The following is a 19,020-nucleotide window of genomic DNA, read 5'->3' as shown; positions in this document are numbered from 1 at the left end:
CTTTGATAATAGTGCACATATTATTTGTTGATATACAACCGTTGGTATGACCCTTCTTTTAGGAAATAAAATTAAGACATAACAAAACTAACCAAGATCAGCATAAAAAACGTGATAAAAAAGGCTATAGACAGGATTAGCTTTATGTAAACAATAAGGACATATAAATATAATCTAAAAATACAAACGAATACATTAATAAAAATGGAAACACAATGTCACTAAGTTGTGGTTGCTTTTTAGTTTTAGTTTCACAGTATTTCTGTCACATTTAAATCATTATAAATGAAAAGGTCCTTGCTACAAACGCTTTGTAAATATATTTCCAAAGTAAAATAATCCACTGGATTACAAACAGACACCAAACATGGAAAAGGTTCAGTCCTATAACAGTGCCAAGTGTCACAAAGTTTTCTAAATCATTCCAAAATATCCTAGAGAAAATACGCTGAGAGAATAACTTTCCTTGACTAGTCCACAAAAATGACACATTGTAATTAATATCAATTAAAAACCTAATAAATGATACTAAGGCCTTCCATTTTGCATTCCTTCTTTGGTCACATAGCTCTAGCAGCACCTTGATTGTCATAGTCCAGCCCTCGTTGGTCCTGCAGGGATTAGCAGCCATCATACAGCCTCCCATTGGTGCTTGCAAGCATTGTAACCAAGCAACAGATGTAACCATAGCTGTATACCAGAGTAAACAAGCAGCATAACTACTGAGTCTCCTTTTGTCTGGGTCAGTCTGTTCAACAACTCCACAAACTCCACCACAGAAGCTTCAAATACAGGATTGTTTTCTCACAGAGTTGAGTGAAAGAGAGGTAAAAATGCCAACACGTCATGTTATGCTCTCCTACCAGTGGGATGATCAGGCTCTGGTGAAAAAGATATACAATCGCCTTAAAGAGGATGGTCTGCCAGTGTGGATGGATATCGAAGGAGGGGTGACAGGGAACATAAACGACTCGTAAGTGCAGAGGAATCATAATCATTGATGGGATAAAGGAAATGTATGAGTTATAACTCTTTAAGCTGTGTGTGTGTGTGTTTTTTCAGGATGGCTGCAGGTGTGGAGGCGGCTTGTGTGATTTGTCCGTTCATGACTCCAGCTTACCAGGCGTCCCGCAGCTGTAAGAAAGAGCTCAACTATGCCGACAGCAGGGAGGTTTCGGTCGTGCCGGTGATGCTGGCCAACGACTGGGAGGCCAGTGAGTGGCTGGGGCTGATCACTGCAGGCCTGCTGTGGGTGGACTTCAGGTGAGGCCTTTCAAAGAGGACAGGGGACACGCTTTCAAACCCCTTCATCCCCTCGAAAGGTTAAATGGATCAAAAACTGATTTTGGTACCTAGAAATTGCATTATATGCATGCAATGAACATTTGGGGACGGCCTCTAGCTCACCCGGTGCTGTAGTGTGTGCGCCCCATGTAGCTATGGGTCCTTTGCAGCGGTCCCTTGCTGGGTGTCATGCCCCCCCCCACCACCACCTTTCCTGTCTATGTCTACTGAAGTTACAAGCACAAGGCATGAGTTACGAGGCAAAATTCGTACTCGTAAATCATGCCTTGTGCTTGTGACTTCAGTGTCGCACAGGAACATAGGAAACACGTGCGTCCGTCGCTCAGACTCGGTGAAACCTTACGGTTAAAAAATATTCCCCCACAAATTTGAATTACACATGCACGAAATGATTCTACAGCTACAAAACGATTCTACAGCTACAAAACTTGTTTTCAAGCAGATTATTAATGAGCCATATTTGAGCCCATAGATACTGTATTTTACAACTTATCAATGGTCTTTTTAGAAACGCAGAGAACGACGAGGAGCACTTTGAGATGTGTCTCAGGTCTCTGGAGGAGGAGATCATGTTTATCGCCGGTCACCTCCTGGACGTTGAAGAACCTGCAAGAGAGGAGGTGGATCTGCCAGAACCATCAAAACCCCATCTGAAGAAGAAACCGGGACGAAAGTTTCGCCATGCGCTCTCAGACCTCTACATCCATGACTTTGGTAGAAAACCGATATGAAAAGCTTCAAAAAGATCCTTTTAGAGGACTATTAACATCTGTACAAAACCCAAATAGCAATCGGAGCCTTGCAGATTGAAATTTAACTACATGGACGTCTATTAAAACGTGTGTATGTGAGGCAATCTTGTGTGTTGTGACGTGATTTTACAGGTGAGCAGTCAACTGGTGACACCAGAAACACCGTGGAGCTAAACGAGACACATGGAGATCAGTGTTACTGGGTGGAGGTTAAGGGTGACGGCTGTAAGTACTACACGAACGCTGTCACCGACAGATACCTGGGTAAGTACACAAACTGATCCTTACCGAAAAAAAGAAAAGGCATTTATGTGAAAAATTTACTTTTTTTTATTAAACTGAGCAAAATAAAGTTCACATTGCAAGCTAGAAAAAAAAAAGGGCACCGTTGTTTCCACTTCCGTACAACTGGCAATTTCAGGACAATACTTTGTTTTTTCTCCAAACAATTTTTGAAAACACCGTGTCTGTCCTTCTGCAGGGTTTGACCCCAGCAGTGAGCAGGTCCACTCTGAGGCCAGTCCGTCCGTGTCTGAGGAGTGGCTGTTGTTGGCGGATCAGACGGACCAGAGCCATCAGAGAGCCGTCGTCATCAAGAACAAACACTCGGGGAGGTTCCTGGCAGTCCAAAATGGCCACTTCATTGGACTAACATCGTACAATGAAGACTGTAAATGGGTTTTAGAATAAACTGAGAATTTAACTGCATTTTAGAATGTGGTTGCTTCTGTCAAAGACACATTCGTTATAATAATAATAATAAAAAAAAAAAGCAGCTACAAGCAAAACTTGATGGGTGTATCTACAATAGGATGTTTGGTAGAAATAAAAACAAACATTGTTACTGTGACAAGATGAACAAATAAAAGAAGCGTTAGAATCTTTTTCTCTTGAGGATTTCTGGTTTCCAGTTGACTGGATGAGATTCTTCTGTCTGCAAGAAAGAAAACAGAGTTGTCAAATTATCGGTCTGCTGCCTGAAATATACACTACCGGTCAAAAGTTTGGGGTCATTTAGAAATGTCCATTGCACTCCATTCCAGACAGAATACCAGCTGAGATCAGTTGCATTGTTTTTTTAATCAGGGAAGCAGTTTTCAGATTACATTATGTGCTTACATAATTGCAAAAGGGTTCTCCAATGTTTTCTCAGTTAGCCTTTTAAAATGATATCAGATTAGTAAACAGAATGTGCCTTTGGAACATTGGATGAATGGCTGCTGATAATGGGTATTTTATATATTGCATTAAAGATCAGCCACTTCTTTCTACAACAGTCGAGAACCCTTTTGCAATTATGTAAGAACATAATGTAATCTGAGAACTGCTGCCCTGATTAAAAAAACAATGCAACTGATCTCAGCTGGTAATCTGTCTGTAATGGAGTGGAATGAAAATTTCTAAGTGACCCTAAACTTTTGACCGGTAGCATATATAAAATGCACTAAAATATTAACCGACTATTCACATAATCATATAACTTACAGCTGTGTCGTCCTCTTTGTATACTTTAATGGTCTTGTCAGCCTCGGCGGTGATCAGTCTGCTTTCCGAGTTGTCGAACATGCAGGCAAAGATTCCCGACTCGCTGTCCAGAGATCCAGGCTGCACAGCTGCATGAATCCGCTGGAAGTTGTAGCCTGTCCTCCAATCCCACAAGTGGATGGTTCCATTGTCGGCTACAGAGAGAACAAACAATGTGGATGATCGATCACAAGTTCAATGCGCTTGTAACTCAATACTGTAAATAAGCTGGATCATTAAGTCAACATTAACCCTCATAAAACTTGATCATCTGTAGACAAAACAAGAGACAGTGTAGCTAGTTCTGAATACCTCCAGACACCAACACGCCATCAGAGTTAACAGCAAGAGTGTTGATGATGGCATTATGGCCCGACAGGTTCTGGATGAAGTTGCCATCTGGGAACATCCACTGCTTGATGTTATCGGCAGAACCGGAGGCAAAAGTGTATCTGTGAAACACAGGAAATAAGATGACAACATGTTAAGAACATTATGGTGTAATGGGTGGATTATAATCCCTCGGGTCAGACGTCTTCATGCAATACTCAAAAAGGGCTTTGACTGTCGCTTATTTTTTATTACTGATTGATGTTCCAATTAAGCTCTGGAAAATAAAAAATGACAAATGCCCATCGCAAGTTTCCAGTGTTCAAACTGCTTATTTTGTTTTAACAATTCAAACTGCCAAATATATTTGATTTAATGATACATAACTGAGAGAAGCAACACATCCTAAATATCCGAAACCAGCTAAAGTTTAAAAACAGTTAGTCAACATCAGTTGGATATTTGACTAGGACTACTCTTAACACCAACTAATAAAACAATATAGGTTAGGATTGGGTAGCTTCTCATTGCCAGACCTTTCTCCACAGCACTGTGGAGGAGGGTCTGGCTAGTCCACACAGCATTCTGGGATGGGAGAAAAACCTGCTCTGGTTTATTGGCATTTCTTTAAACTAGTGCTGTCAATTAAACGCATTATTAACAGCGTTAACGCAAACCCATTTTAACGGCGTAGATTTTTTTATCGCGAGATTAACATTCTTTTTGGCCTAGCAAACTTTGTAGTTCTAGTAATGTTAGAAAAACTACAACACCACACCGGATCTAGCTAGACCGGAAACAAATCAACAGGCACGCCACACACACTTGTTTAGGCTTGCGAGCCGGCCAATGAGTAGTAGGCCAACGTTACGTTTTGAGTGGATGGCGAGCGCAAGACGCTGAAATGGATGCCAATAAGAGCGCAATGTCTGGAGCACTACAAGGCAGAGCCTCTAACTGGCATGGAGGACTGTCCCCAGGAATGGTGGTCCACACATGAAGGGGCACACAGTGAAATGGCCCGCCTTGCAAGCAAGTACTTAGCAACACTTGCCACATCAGTACCTTCTGAAAGGTTGTTTTCACCGTCTTGGGCATGTTGTACAAAAGAAGCGAGCTTCCCTGTAAATGTTAACAGGCTTGTCTGTTTGAGTAACTGGCTCAAAGCAAAGAAGTGAGTAGGCTTACCTTTTATTGCTAATCGTTACTGTTCATTCTTTCTGAAATAAGAGGCTGGGTTAATGAGCCTCTGGTGAATAAGGAACAGTAGCCTGACTGCTATGTTCAAAGCAAACTTGAGAAAAAGAAAGTACCGTAAAACTTCAAATAATAGCTAAGTCCCAAATAGACGCCTGTCTCTTTTAAACGCCTGGTGTGACAACAGATTTGGGTAAATAAAGGCCGGTCTCAAATAGAGGTCTGGTCTGTTTCTTTTTTTATTTCGTGTCGGGTTGTATTTGATCTTTTAAAACCCGTCAGATCGTTTGTTCTATGTTTTGATTTGATTTCACGTGACAGACGCAACCGTTCATAAACGACTCATCACTATGGCAACATAAACAGGTTAACGAACTTTCTTTTAGTCTTCAGTTTTTCTTAATTCTCTCAATACCACCATGGAGACAAAAAGAAAAAAGTATGATTTGACATTTAAGCTGACAGTTGTCAAATTTGCCGAACAAAATTCGGGAGAAGCAGCGGCAAGACATTTCTCGATTGATCCTAAGAGAGTGCGAGAATGGCGTAAACATAAAGCAGAACTGCAACGTCTGTCGACAAAAGGGCCAGACTGTGAGGTGGAGGGAGGAAGAAGGTCAGTGAAGAGCTGGAGGCGAGCGTGTGTGAGTGGATCCACAGCATGCGGGCAAAGCATCTCAGAGTCTCACGTAAAATGATCAGGGCCAAGGCAAAAGACGTGTATGCAACAGTGAGTGACGGCAGGGATGAGGAGAGATTTACTGCGAGCGCTGGCTGGCTGGACAAATTCCTGAAGCGCAACGACTTTTCAGTCAGAAGACGCACAACTGTAGCCCAGAAAGACGCCAAGCACTTCACTGAGAAACTGGTGAATTCTGTAACATATACAACGCGGATTATTAAGTCAAAGAAAATACAGCCAAAAAACATTATAGCCATGGACGAAACAGCGGTGTGGTTTGATATGGTGGGCTCTACAATGGTGGATGCAAGAGGTGCGCGCAGTGTCCCACTGAAAACCACAGGTCATGAGAAGAGCCACTTAACTGTGGTGTTGGCTGCGAAAGCAGACGGGACCAAAATGAAACCGTACGTTGTCTTCAAAGGGGGGATCAAGGAGGTGAAAGCAATGCAAAATATCAGTGGGGAGGTGGTGGCCACGTCCAAAAATGGATGGATGAACGAGGAGTTGACTGCAGACTGGCTTCAGAGAGTGGTGGGAAAGCTTAACTTCGCCCCTCGTCTCCTAGCCTGGGATTCATATCGCTGTCATATCAGCGCAGCGACCAAAGCTGAGCTCAAAAGGGGCTACAACATAACCACGGCTGTGATACCCGGGGGCTGGACAAAGTACATCCAGGCCCCTGACGTCGTATGGAACCAACCGTTCAAAGCCAGCCTGCACGAGTCCTATGATAACTGGATGGCAGGGGATGTGGACAAGGAGTACACCGCTGGAGGAAATATGAGGGCCCCAGCTCGCCGCTTGTTGGTGTCCTGGGTACTTCAAGCGTGGGAAAAGCTAGATACGGAGCGGCTGAAAAATTCCTTCAAGGTATGCTTGTGCGCAGCACGCGCTGTGTGTGTGTGTGTGAGAAAGAGGAGATAATATATTTCATTAACTTCGGGATGTAATCCTTAGGTATGTGGCCTGACAGTAGCTTCTGATGGAAGCGAGGATCACCTTATCCATTGTTTCAAAGAGGGAGAACCGTGCACATCTGGGCGGGAGCTGTTAGTGCAAGCAAGGCAGGCAGAGTTAGTGGAGGCTGGAGAGGGAGAAGTGGAGGAGAGCGACGTGGAGGAGGAATTTGCCAATGAACTTGTCATTGAGGATCGCGGGGATGATGATAGTGATGAATAGAGTAATTTTCTATCACATGATTGCAGTTGTTTTACAGGGTAGCGTTCTTTCTTGTTGATGTGTTTCGGGCAACAAGTTCATATATGATGGATTTTAGCGGTAGATATTGTTCTACCCATTGCTGTCACATCGTTTCTTTTTTTACGCTGCCAATAATATAAGACATTTCTTACATTAAATGATTTGTTAAACATATTCGTTAAGCATTAATTTATATTGTTCTGCCCATTGCTGTCACATCGTTTCGTTTTTTGTGTTTTTTTTATGCTGCCAATAGCCAAAGACAATTCTTACATTAAATGATTTGTTAAACACATTCAAATTAATTATAAATATTAATTAAATACGAATAATACAAATTAAAAAAGATTAATATAATGTGGTAACCTCCTATTGTCAATTAAAGGCCTGTCTCTTATAGACGCCTGTCTCAAATACAAGCCGGTGCATTTCGGCGATTTGGGTAAATAGAAGCCCGGGCTATTATTTGAAGTTTTACGGTATTAAGCCATGGTATAACTGCACTATAGGCTGAGTCCTAGTTTACGTTACGCGTGCACTTTGTAATTTTATTTTGTATCACCCTGTTTTGATCCCTTAGAAAGGGCTGTTGAAGGGGCTGTTTGTGTGACAAAGTATTATTTCACCCTTTTATTGATGGACAGGGTTACATTGTGTGAGAGATTATTTGCTCCAAGTGTGAATGTTGTGAAATTGAACACTACAGTATATGACAATGTTGTTTTCAATAAAAAAAAAAACATTTGCACAAAGCAAATCCATGTTGGTAAGAGCATTAAAATGAAAAGGAAAAAAAAGTGACAAAAAGAAATAAAGGGACATTTAAAATAGATAAAAATGTGCGATTAATTGCGGGTTAACTATGACATTAATGTGATCAATTGCGATTCAATATTTTAATCGTTTGACAGCACTACTTTAAACCAATCACAATCGTCACGCAATAATGGTGCTTCTGTAAAATAGCCTCGGGAAGGAACTTGTTTTGATAGAACATGTGTACGTTCAAAAGTTGTTTTAGTCGAACAGAAAACTCAGACTAGACAGATAGTCTAGCTAGCTGTCTGGATTTATCCTGCACAGATCTGAGGAGCAGTTAACCATAGTCCTCAGGATTCGAACGGAGTTTAGAATTCCAATACAAAGAAAGCAGAAGGTGACGGACATCGGGCCAAAATGAGGGACATCCGGCGGATCTTCCGGCGGCACCGGAGCAATCCCGGAAATGAGTCGTCGAGGTTACAGACTAAGGGTTGGGTAACTTACTGTCTGGGGTGCAGCGCCAACGTTCGCACAGACTTCTTGTGGTTGGTCAGAGTTGCTCTGGTTTTTCCAGCAATCAGATCCCACAGCCTGATGGTTGAATCGTGGCTGCCTGCAAGAAGTTAATCAGCTGAGGTGAAAAGTTGAAGACCAACCAATCAGCCATAACTTAAATGATTATACAGAAGAATAGTTTGTTAGGAATTCTTGGGATTGCTCAAAAATAAAAAAAGGTATTTACCAGTGATGACTTGTGGTTCTGCCGCCTGACATCTCACTGTGGCCACAGTGTTGGTGTGGCCAGTCAGTGTGTGCACGTTAGCTTTCGTCCTGATGTCCCACACCTTCATGGACAGAGAAGAAATCCAATTAGTTTGATTACTTAATCCTGCAGAGGCCTAATTACTTACACATCATATTCAAAAACATAATCAACTACAGACACCTGATGGAAGGATAAAATTGGTATCGAAAAAAGTATCGTTTAGGAACCGGTGTTGATGTCATGGTATTGGTATCGGTACCAACTATTTTTTTTTAGCAATACCCATCCCTAACCAGAGATAAAATAAAGAGCTTAACACAAACTAAAACAAAAAAGGTGACCAGGAGCAGACCAGACAGGATGTTTAGTAAAGAATTCAGAAACTAGAATGAAATACTTTTGGACAACGCTGTTGCCCGAATCTCAAAGTGTCTAAAACCGTGTCCAGCAGTCAGGTCATTTTCACATCCATGTGACTTTTGTTTACATGCTTTGGGTCACTTGTAACAGAGGAAATGTAAATGAACAAAAAAATGTTACTAGTAAAAATGAGAAGCCTTTCTTAAAACATAAACTGAACCTGTAAAGATAAGTAATTTCTACGTTGTCATTCATACATTTAACAGCGAACGTGCAAAGTACGAGCTTACCCTTGCTGTGGCATCTCTGCTGCACGTGACCAGCACGTCAATAGTCGGATGTAGGTCTATATCATACACGGCACTGAGGTGTCCGTGGTAGTGCCTGATGACCTAATACACAGATCCACAATGTCAGGAGAATGTAGAAATACTGTACATCAAATCAACTGAAATGTCCTTTTTATGGCCCTTTAAGACTTTAAGTGAGTCCATCCCATTAACAATGGCTGACCTTGTTGTACTCCAGATCCCAACACTTGACTTGCTTGTCCTCTCCACAGGAGAACAGGTAGGGGCTTCGATTGCTGACCGCCACCCCACGCACTGTACTGATGTGTCCAGTCAGGGAGAGTTTCAGTTTCCCACTGGCCAGGTCCCAGATCTGTCAAGACAAACCACACGAGAGTCATACTATGAGAATTAAACAACATTTCTAGAACTAGTTTCTCCAGAGGGCCATCTTGAACTGGCAACAGGACGGACATTATCAGAAAAAGGCTGCAGTTATTTTAATATTGCTTATGAATCCAAAAGAAAATGTATGATATGTGGGTTAACAGCAGAGTGTAAAATAATGCTGCTATCAACCATTCTGGATCAATAATAATAGTATAGAGATACTAAAAATAATAACATTATAATATAATTTATTTCATGACAACTGAGCCAACTTCAATTTGCCGATGAAGACCACAGGATGGGATTGAAAGCTCTGGGAGATAGAAAGTAGACATTGAGTTTAGGATTACTTTGTCAAACTGCTGTTCCCACGTCAAAAAGGAGCTTTCATGCTAATCATTTCTTGTTTTGTATTGTTCTTATACAACAAGACAATCAAAAAGGATGAAACTTCTGGATAACATTTGTTATTATCGCTGACGTTTTATCCACAGAATAATGAAGTGAAAATGATTATTTTAAGCTTTACTCACCTTTATGGTTCTGTCAGCAGACCCGGTGACAAACCACTGATTCCCCGGCTCCACGGCGATGGACCTCACCCAGCCGAGGTGACCACTGATGACCTATCAGATAAAACATACTACTGTTAAAAAGAACGCAGAGGACACATCCCAGATGCCTCACTTTGGCATCAGCGTGTCCACTAGATCTACAGATAAAAGGAAAATATAGCATAAAAAAGGTTAAAAATTATAAAGTTTAAATGAGTTGTGGTTACCCGGAACAGTTTCCATGGTGGATGCCACTGGGGTTTAGGCATGGTTGGCGCTTTCCTGGCGAGTGTAGAATTTCTAGTGCCGCCTCCCTCCAAGAGTGACTAAAATAAATACATTAATTCATTATCCACTCCGCACATCTTACAGCGATTTTACAGCAAGAGTAAACAGTAGGGCTGCACAGTATATTGGTTTTTTTTTGGCCAACATATACATGTTGCAAAAGACACAGATATCAGTACGAAACTGCATTTTAAAATGCAAGTGGCCTTTTTTTTGTGGTGCCTTTTATGTTCAATTCAATAAGTTCTATTATTTCCAAAATAGAATGTTAGAAATTATTTCCTTTCATTCGTTTTAAATTCAACAAGCAATTTGTTGTATTTTAGCAGAATACTGAAAGCAGCAGAACTGAGTACACTTTAATATCTGTTCATTTATCACAAGTAATATTGTTATCGCAATAGTCAACGACCTTATCGCATATTTCCCCTCATATCTAGCAGCACTAGTAAACAGGATCTCTCATCAAGTGGAAATACGCTGCAACCTACCACAGCAGTCGATGGAGGGTGAGATCGTTCCGCTCCTCCTGCATGTCGATGGATGTCACCGACACTGGCAGCAGTGCGGCTTACATCCAGCCTAAAATTCAACAATATAAATAAATGTGTGTCGAAATCCTGAAAGTTCTGAAAATGTACCTCATCTTGAGTCATTATGCTAAATGACTACCAATAACTTACTCAACTGAAACACTGTGGATGGGAAAGAATATGTTTACCTGGCTTGGGAGGGTGGCAAGGCCAGCGCCATGGAGTGGATTCCTCCCTCACTTGGATTCCTGTGCATTGTTGTGTCAGCAGTCAAGGCTACTCCTATTGAATGAAAAATACTTGTATGAAACACTAGAATAATGCTGATGCAGTTCATTGACTCGGCTCACAACAATTAGATGTATGCAATTAAAAGGAACACGCTGACTTATTGGGGCTTTAGCTTATTCACCGTATCCCCCAGAGTTAGATAAGTCCATACGTACCCTTCTCATCTCCATGCGTGTCGTAACTCTGTCTGACGCACCCACCGCTAGCCTAGCTTAGCACAGATCCTGGAGGTAACCGGCTCCAACTAGCCTACTGCTCCCAATAAGTGACAAAATAACGCCAACATTTTCCTATTTTGTGATTTGTATATTCACAGGGTGTACAAATAACAAGGTCACATGAGACACAGCCATCTTCATCTGGGCGGAGTGATTGGCTCGCAGCACCTGAGAAGCCCCAGGGATGAGGAGCAGAGAGTAACAACGGTGCTTTTCAGGTGTTGCGCTAATCACTCCGCCCAAGTAGCAGTGCTTCGCCTTCTGAGAATATAGTTCCCAGTTTGTATACGGTTAGAAGATGTGACCTTGTTATTTGTACACCCTGTGACTATACAAATCACAACATGTAAATAGGAAAATGTTAGCATTATTTTGTCACTTATTGGGAGCAGTAGGCTAGTTGGAGCCGGTTACCTCCAGGATCTGTGCTAAGCTAGGCTAGCGGTGGGTGCGTCAGACAGAGTTACGACACGCACAGAGATGAGAAGGGTACGTATGGACTTATCTAACTCTGGGGGATACGGTGAATAAGCTAAAGTCCCAATAAGTTGCGTGTTCCTTTAATAGCACAGTACTTGCCAGGTCCAGAGGGATAAGCATGTGTCCCGGTGATCAGGTAGTCTGGGTCATCCCCTGAAACATGTAAAAACAAAACAAAAAAACACCTCAAATGAGCTAGTTTTAGAGCATTAATGTTCAGGAAAACAACAAGCAATTATCTTAAATTAAATCAAAACTAAATATTAAATACTGGGCTTTCAATAACATCCCTGCATTGATGTTTTCTCTATAAATAACTGTTCTCAAACTGAGGGTAAAATGTAGTGTTTGTTTCATCCTCACCTGGCTGTGTGTAACTCTGGTGGCCAAGCATACTGCCAGGAAGAGCCATTCGGTCTTTCCCTTCCTTCAGGACAGGCATGTGTAAAACTGCATTATAATCCGCTGTCATTTTCACACTCATCTTCAACTTGTGGCTGAAAATACACAAGACAATAACGCATTATTTTCTCCTTCAAAATCACTCCTGTGCTCCATCTACTTGGCAAATTAGCATAATTTATGTCTGACATAAAGGCACAAACACTACATGGTTCATTGCTTTGAACGGTTAGGTAAGAAGTGAGCAATATGTGTTAAATTGTCTCTCACGGTATGATATGGAAAACCATATACGATAATACCGATATATATTAAAAATAACTTAGTAATCCAGTAAATGAAATACCTATCAAAATCCATGTAACATTACTTTTTCACATTAAGATTTGATATTACCCTACAGCAGTCTCACAATGTATTCCATTAAATATCGGCCAAACACCATATTTGACATGCAATTCAATATAAATATATTGATATGTATTAATATAAAAAATGTCAATGACAATGAATTTTAAGGACATTGCCCAGCCCTAAATTTAAGTGCCGCCTATCTCTTATAAGCCGCCGTGCAAGAACACTTACATTCTCACATTCTTTGGTCTTAAATTACAAGTACACAGACATTAACGTTAAGGCTTACAGAAAGCTGAAAGTAATTCTCTGCCCATTGTCCCTTGTTACACAACTTTAAAAATTTCAAAACAGCTAGTATAATAATAATAATTTCGACAAGCCTAAAGATATGACATGTATCATTATCATGAAAGAAGTAATACATAAATCTTCAATGTTCTTTTCTTCCCCCTCACAGTCACAGCACAAACTGTTGCACCTAAACTAGTCAAAGCTGGACTAGATTAAAGGAGAATTCCGGCCAATTTTTACGTTAATCTTGATCGCTATAGCTAAGCGAGTACTATCGATAGAAAAACCCCCGACCCGAATCAGTGCAGGTAACACGGAGAAGCTGCAGCTACGTGCTGGCGTCCCTGAGCTAAAACGGCAGTGCTCGGGGCAAGTTTTAGAGTGCCTTTGTGCCTCTTAACAGACACAATATGCAATTAATACGTCTGTGCCACATGAACAGGGCCCTTACGTGTCAACAAGATGCGTTTTCAACTCAGACATTGTTTAAATTCACCTACCCTGGTCCCTGTCTCGATCCTGCCAGTAGCTAGCTTGCCCTGCTAGCTGATAGCCGTTAGCTGCCGTTTGGTGAGTGTATTCAGACAGGCTTCTGTGATAATCATCCCAATAACAATCCACGGAGAGGTGGTGGTGTGGCTATGTCCTCCAGAGGAATAAATAAGGATGACCATCAAACTCAAAAGGCTCTTCCGTGTGTTGTATATCTGCTATATTCTTCATACTCCAAGCTTCTTCCCTTATAAACAACTCCGCTTTTCACTCTTCACACACACTACGCTCCAATCTGCAAATTACGGTTTACCTTTTTCTGCTACAACTGAATTCCCAGGAGACCGCGCGATGCAACAGCTAGGCTTCAGTAACGCTATTACTGTGCAAGCCACAGACATCGTTTATCCCGTTTCCATGTAGGTACATAGTCACTGATATGGTCATAACCACTACAGTGCTCAATTACCTATTTTGAGGGGGAAATAATCTAAACTTTTCGCTGCGAAGGCATGATCTGTCCTATGCAGGATATCCACCAACCCACCGGGCGCTCCGTTGATTTTTATTGGGATGATTAGCACAGATGCCTGGCTGAATACACTCTCCGGACGGCAGCTAGCAGCTAATGGCTAACAGCTATCTGGCTGTACACACTCACCGGAGGGCAGCTAGCAGCTAACAGCTACTACCGCACTATTGTTTTTTTTTTTTTTTTTTGGAATACACTTCATGACATGACCTGTCCTCTGGAGGACATAGCCACACCACCACCGCTCCGTGGATTGTTTTTGGGATGATTATCACAGAAGCCTGTCTGAATACACTCACCAAACGGCAGCTAACGGCTATCAGCTAGCAGGGCAAGCTAGCTACTGGCAGGATCGAGACAGGGACCAGGGTAGGTGAATTTAAACAATGTCTGAGTTGAAAACGCATCTTGTTGACACGTAAGGGCCCTGTTCTTGTGGCACAGACATATTAATTGCATTTTGTGTCTGTTAAGAGGCACAAAGGCACTCTAAAACTTGCCCCGAGCACTGCCGTTTTAGCTCAGGGGACGCTTGTAGTACGTAGCTGCAGCTTCTCCGTGTTACCTGCACTGATTCGGGTCGGGGTTTTTTCTATCGAAAGTACTCGCGTAGCTATAGCGATCAAGATTAACGTAAAAATTGGCCGGAATTCTCCTTTAACACATGTAGACCAAGGGTAGTTCTAAACCCATTTTAAGGTTTGTATACTTGTACTGTAAAAGAAATACAGTTCAAAGTGCTCTGCAACAACTAGTAATGAAAATTGCCTTAATGTGGAATTACCTTTCCTCATCCTGTGCGACGGATTTCGCATGGTCGGACACAAACATATCATGCGTCCTTTTAAGAGACCTGAAGACCAAAGTGTGGACTGAGTGCTTCTGGACATCCTGTAGAAGAAAATAGTTATATTTAATAAAATTATAATTAAACAGAACAAAAACATCACTGTTTAAAATGACTCTACCCTTGAATGAGAGTTATACAGGCAAGAAATCGTATCGTAAACGTAACACGATTCAGCAATTAGCCGGGCCCGTTGTGTGGCGCTTTACTGGGAGCAAAAGAAAAAGCTACGAAAAGACGTCAAACATGGGCTTACCTCGGCCATTGTGGTGATATGAACACGGATAAAGCACCACAGCTGAAGAAACTACTTTTTTTGGAGGATTATTATTCGGTTGCACTCAAAAATATATCACAATCCTGAAAACATGACCATCACCACAAGCCGACGACGACCGTACGCCCCGGAAGTAAACAATACAAACAGCAGCTAGCGGTTTGTCTGCGCCACCTATTGGTCAGGAGGTGTCAACCACTACAATTCTGCAAGACATCCTTGGATGCATTATACAATATTACAGTCCATTTTATTTTTGGTTTTATTTTATTATTATTTTTCCAACTAATCTATTGTTCCGCAAGCCGGTCGGGTGGGTGGGAGTAATGCACCTTAAGCTGTTTGCCAACATCAGAAGAAGAAGAAGAAGACATCCATGATTATTAGACCTCATCATCACGACATCAAAAACAAATAATTGTGTCAAAAAACCCTGCTCCAGTTCCTTCTGCACCATTCCTTAATTTCTCTCCACTCTCTTAACAGCTTCAGCATATGGTAACCCCTTTACATCTCTGACCATATTCATCTTGTCTTTGTGCCTTATACACAAAAACAAATAATAACATAGATCTTATTTGTCATTGTGCTTTAAACAATAAAAATCTGTTCATCACCTCTTCAGCAGTGTGCAACATAAAAGTATAAGTAAATAACTAAAATAGTAAATGCAATTCAAGTAAAAAAGTGTTTGTGAATAAAAGCAAATACAAATGAAAGCAAAATATAGGACAAGCGATATAAAAAGATATATTGGGCAGTCTTTTGCACAAGATGATGTATTCCTGAAATGACATTTAGAATTTTCACTTATAATCATGTCTGTATATTGATACAATGAATGTGACTTGCAGTGAGCATAGGCCAAAGTTTGGTTTCCCTGCCTTGTGTATCCAAGCCATGTTTGCCTAACAGAGAGTACATTGATCAATGGTTATCCAATCCTTGTCGGCAAAATTATTTTTACCTAGTTGGTGCAAAGTGTGTGGGTACCCATGCTGCGACATTGTAGAACTATTACAAAACAATCTTGTTTCGGACTAAAGTTCTTCTTGCAAGTTTGACTGTAAATATTATGAGACCAATCTCAACTTTAGGGACTTTGAGGAGTGAGGGGGGCTGCATATCTGCCTTTTGCACAATTATTCCTCATATTAGGCAATGCAAAGGCCTTTGTGGTTTGGCACAACCATCTACAACAAACCAGATGGAATTTGGACTCCACATGTCGTTATTGAAGTGAGTGTGATGAAGCATGAGGACAAGTACTAGACAAACTGTCCTAATGTGGATCAAAATAAACTTGGCAACTGTGACGTTCTGATAAGAAATCTGCCACAATAACTCAGTCCCAGAGTGGTTTTGGTCCCCTGATTGATCCTGGAAATTCAACTATAGGCTAGGGAGACCGAGGTTGGTTGTCACACTTCTTACTCTTGTGTGAATTGCTCATCATTAAAACGTCATTCCTACATTAAATGAAAGCTTAAGGCCTTACCTTGAAATTGGTATCCCTTTTATTTTCACAACTTATTGTGGGCTACCAAGAAGTAATTAACCATCAAAGACACTCTGAAACATTATGACAACCAACCCCCATCGCAGGGTGATAAAAAGGACAAAATATCTCCTCACCTTACAGTTTTTTTCAATTGCTAAATGACAGTGGGCACAACTGGAGTCACATGTGTAAAACGCTAACTACATTCTGCACAGCAGCAGTTCATGTGGACCAAACTCTAGTTCGTTTTTCATTGCTTGAACACAGTTTTCAAAACTCTACACACTTATCCCATGACTTTAACCACAACGTGCACAACGCTGTAGATTTACAGCACTTTGTTCAAATGCTAACACACTGCTGTCAAAACTGTTAACCACACATTCAAAACAGAATAGATTTCAGTCTGGTGCCTATCAAACACTGCTGATTGCAATTTTAGCTGAAAGCCTAAGCAAGTGTCTTATTTTAGACTAGTTAGTGAACATATACGGTATTTATATAGAGAAAGCTCAGAAAGCCTTTTTTTGTATACAAACACCAAATAAGAATGAAACAATTATACACTGTACCGTTTGAGAGAAACAGGTAAAAGAGCAAAGATACCAATATGTCCAGGTAAGATGTCTGAGGTTATATACACAGATATAAAAAAAGTGAAAAACACTATATCTTTACAATAGTAAAACTGTGTTCTTACTGTTTTTCAGAAAGTAATGGAGGTGAAAGCAATAGAAACACCACATTCATTTGTATTTAGAGATGATGCAGACATCCAATGTGATGAAGAAAACTTGCCACATGATGCTGGAGAGAGGCAGGATTAGACACACTATTCTTTGGTACTGTTACGTATGTACCTTTAGTTTTTTTCCCCCAGTAATTCCATAAATTACTAGCGACAAAATACTTTATTGAAGAAAACTGCTGATTTTCATTCCTTCTTGTTTACCTTATGTAAAAATTGGTATGCTATACAATCTATATTTTTTCCTTAAATAAACTGTTGAGTAGTGTCAAGTCACTCAAATTGTTCAAACTGTAAAGATGAAAAAGTTTGTAATTTCTGTATTGGTGTTTGACGCTAGTGTTTTTTACCCTCAGTGTGTACTGAGTGACAGTGTGTGTTATCTCAGTGAGGCTTGTGCATAGTGTTTGGCTGCACTGAGCCTGTTTTGAGATGTGTGTTAAGAGTTGTTTGCTTTGAATGAGTTTTCCAGGAGATGTGAACTGTTTAGCTCAAGTGACTGTTGGTAGTGCAGACTGTAGTTTGAGTTTTGCACATGTGACTCCAGTTGTGCCCACTGTCGTTTAGCAATCGGAAAAAACTGTAATGTTTTGTGTGTATTCCACCAAATGACCAGTGCAAAATGAGCATGATGACAGGACAACTGTTTAATATCAAATAAATTGTTGCAGTGGTCTCTAATGTAGCTGTAATAAGCAGTGTGACAACCAACCCTGATCTCCCTATGATTCCTGCAGTTAGTCTCAGAAGGTATAATTCCAGCTGAAAGTGTTATTCTGGAGTTGGCCTCAGAAAAAAGTAAGCGTGAGGCAAGTTTATTTTAAGTGAATGACCTGTCGAGGCTAAGCTATGAGTAACCTTGAGGTTTTAGTGAGGAAAATAAATAAACTCAATGTTTAAAAAATATATATATGCCAGAGGATTGAGGCAGCGCAGCCTATTAAAGTAAGATGAACATTTCTTTAAGGAAGAATAATTTTTATTTTTTCAAACCAACTACAGGGAACAAACTCGTAAGTTTTAATAATTAAATTACTTTTAAAATCCATACTGGGACATATTAAAGTGCCTGTTAGAGGATCACTGCTTTGGTCCATATTTTTTAATTAATAATTTTGTGTAGAGAATAGGCTATAGATGGATTGTGTTTTGTTGCTTATAAAGCAAATTGCTTAAGCCGTGCTGCTTTTAAACTTGACATTTAATTTGCTTAAAAGGTACCCTGTATATCCAGATCACTCATTAATACACTGCTGTTTTTTCATGTTTGTGTGTGTTTGAGTGTGTGTGTGTGTGAGTGTGTGTATGTGTGTGAGTGTGTGTGTGTGTGTGTGTGTGTTCAATCTTTAAGAATGTGGCCTGGCGTTCTGAAAATTGAAGTGAGAGATCAGAGAGCTAAAAAAAACCCTGTAATCCAAATCACAGGTTCTGTAATAAATACTAAATTTGTGAACTAATTATTTGAATAGTTGATTAATACTGCATGCGTCACAGTGGTGTTGAATATATTAGACAGCATAAGCAAATTAAGTGGACCCATTCTTTACATGTAGGATGGTATTTAAGGTTGTATACAGGTGTATATTTCCGGTCACTATGTGCACTAAGAAGAATATTTAAACGTTTTGCAGAGTTTTTTTCAGATACA

At 40.6% G+C, this 19,020-nt stretch overlaps 3 protein-coding genes across 3 annotated transcripts in view; 1 reads left to right on the top strand and 2 right to left on the bottom strand.

Moving 5' to 3' along the window:
- Positions 1-2,201, bottom strand: part of dchs2 (dachsous cadherin-related 2) — a 43,416-nt gene extending 41,215 nt beyond the window's left edge. The window contains exons 1-2 of the mRNA XM_028592980.1: positions 1,408-2,201; positions 1,121-1,270 (exon numbers count right to left, since the gene is read on the bottom strand). The gene's annotated coding sequence lies outside the window, so the exon portion shown is untranslated. The remainder of the gene's footprint in view (positions 1-1,120; positions 1,271-1,407) is intronic.
- LOC114565129 (uncharacterized) lies at positions 651-2,942 on the top strand. Its single transcript, XM_028593006.1, has 5 exons — positions 651-973; positions 1,063-1,263; positions 1,814-2,019; positions 2,190-2,321; positions 2,539-2,942. Exons 1-5 carry the CDS (start codon positions 834-836, stop codon positions 2,745-2,747), a joined length of 888 nt encoding a protein of 295 aa, XP_028448807.1. The 5' UTR covers positions 651-833; the 3' UTR covers positions 2,748-2,942.
- On the bottom strand, positions 2,537-15,308 carry plrg1 (pleiotropic regulator 1). Its single transcript, XM_028592993.1, has 15 exons — positions 15,103-15,308; positions 14,784-14,890; positions 12,289-12,422; positions 12,025-12,078; positions 11,125-11,218; positions 10,895-10,985; positions 10,343-10,441; positions 10,095-10,187; positions 9,395-9,544; positions 9,172-9,273; positions 8,498-8,600; positions 8,260-8,368; positions 3,894-4,033; positions 3,543-3,736; positions 2,537-2,991 (listed from the first exon to the last, which is right to left on the bottom strand). The coding sequence occupies exons 1-15, from the start codon at positions 15,109-15,111 to the stop codon at positions 2,932-2,934; spliced, it is 1,539 nt and encodes a 512-aa protein (XP_028448794.1). The 5' UTR covers positions 15,112-15,308; the 3' UTR covers positions 2,537-2,931.
- Positions 15,309-19,020: the final 3,712 nt, after the last annotated feature.

Source organism: Perca flavescens, chromosome 2 (genome assembly GCF_004354835.1).
Source record: "Perca flavescens isolate YP-PL-M2 chromosome 2, PFLA_1.0, whole genome shotgun sequence".
Classification (NCBI taxonomy): Eukaryota; Metazoa; Chordata; class Actinopteri; order Perciformes; family Percidae; genus Perca; species Perca flavescens.
This window is presented reverse-complemented; position numbering and strand designations above follow the sequence as displayed.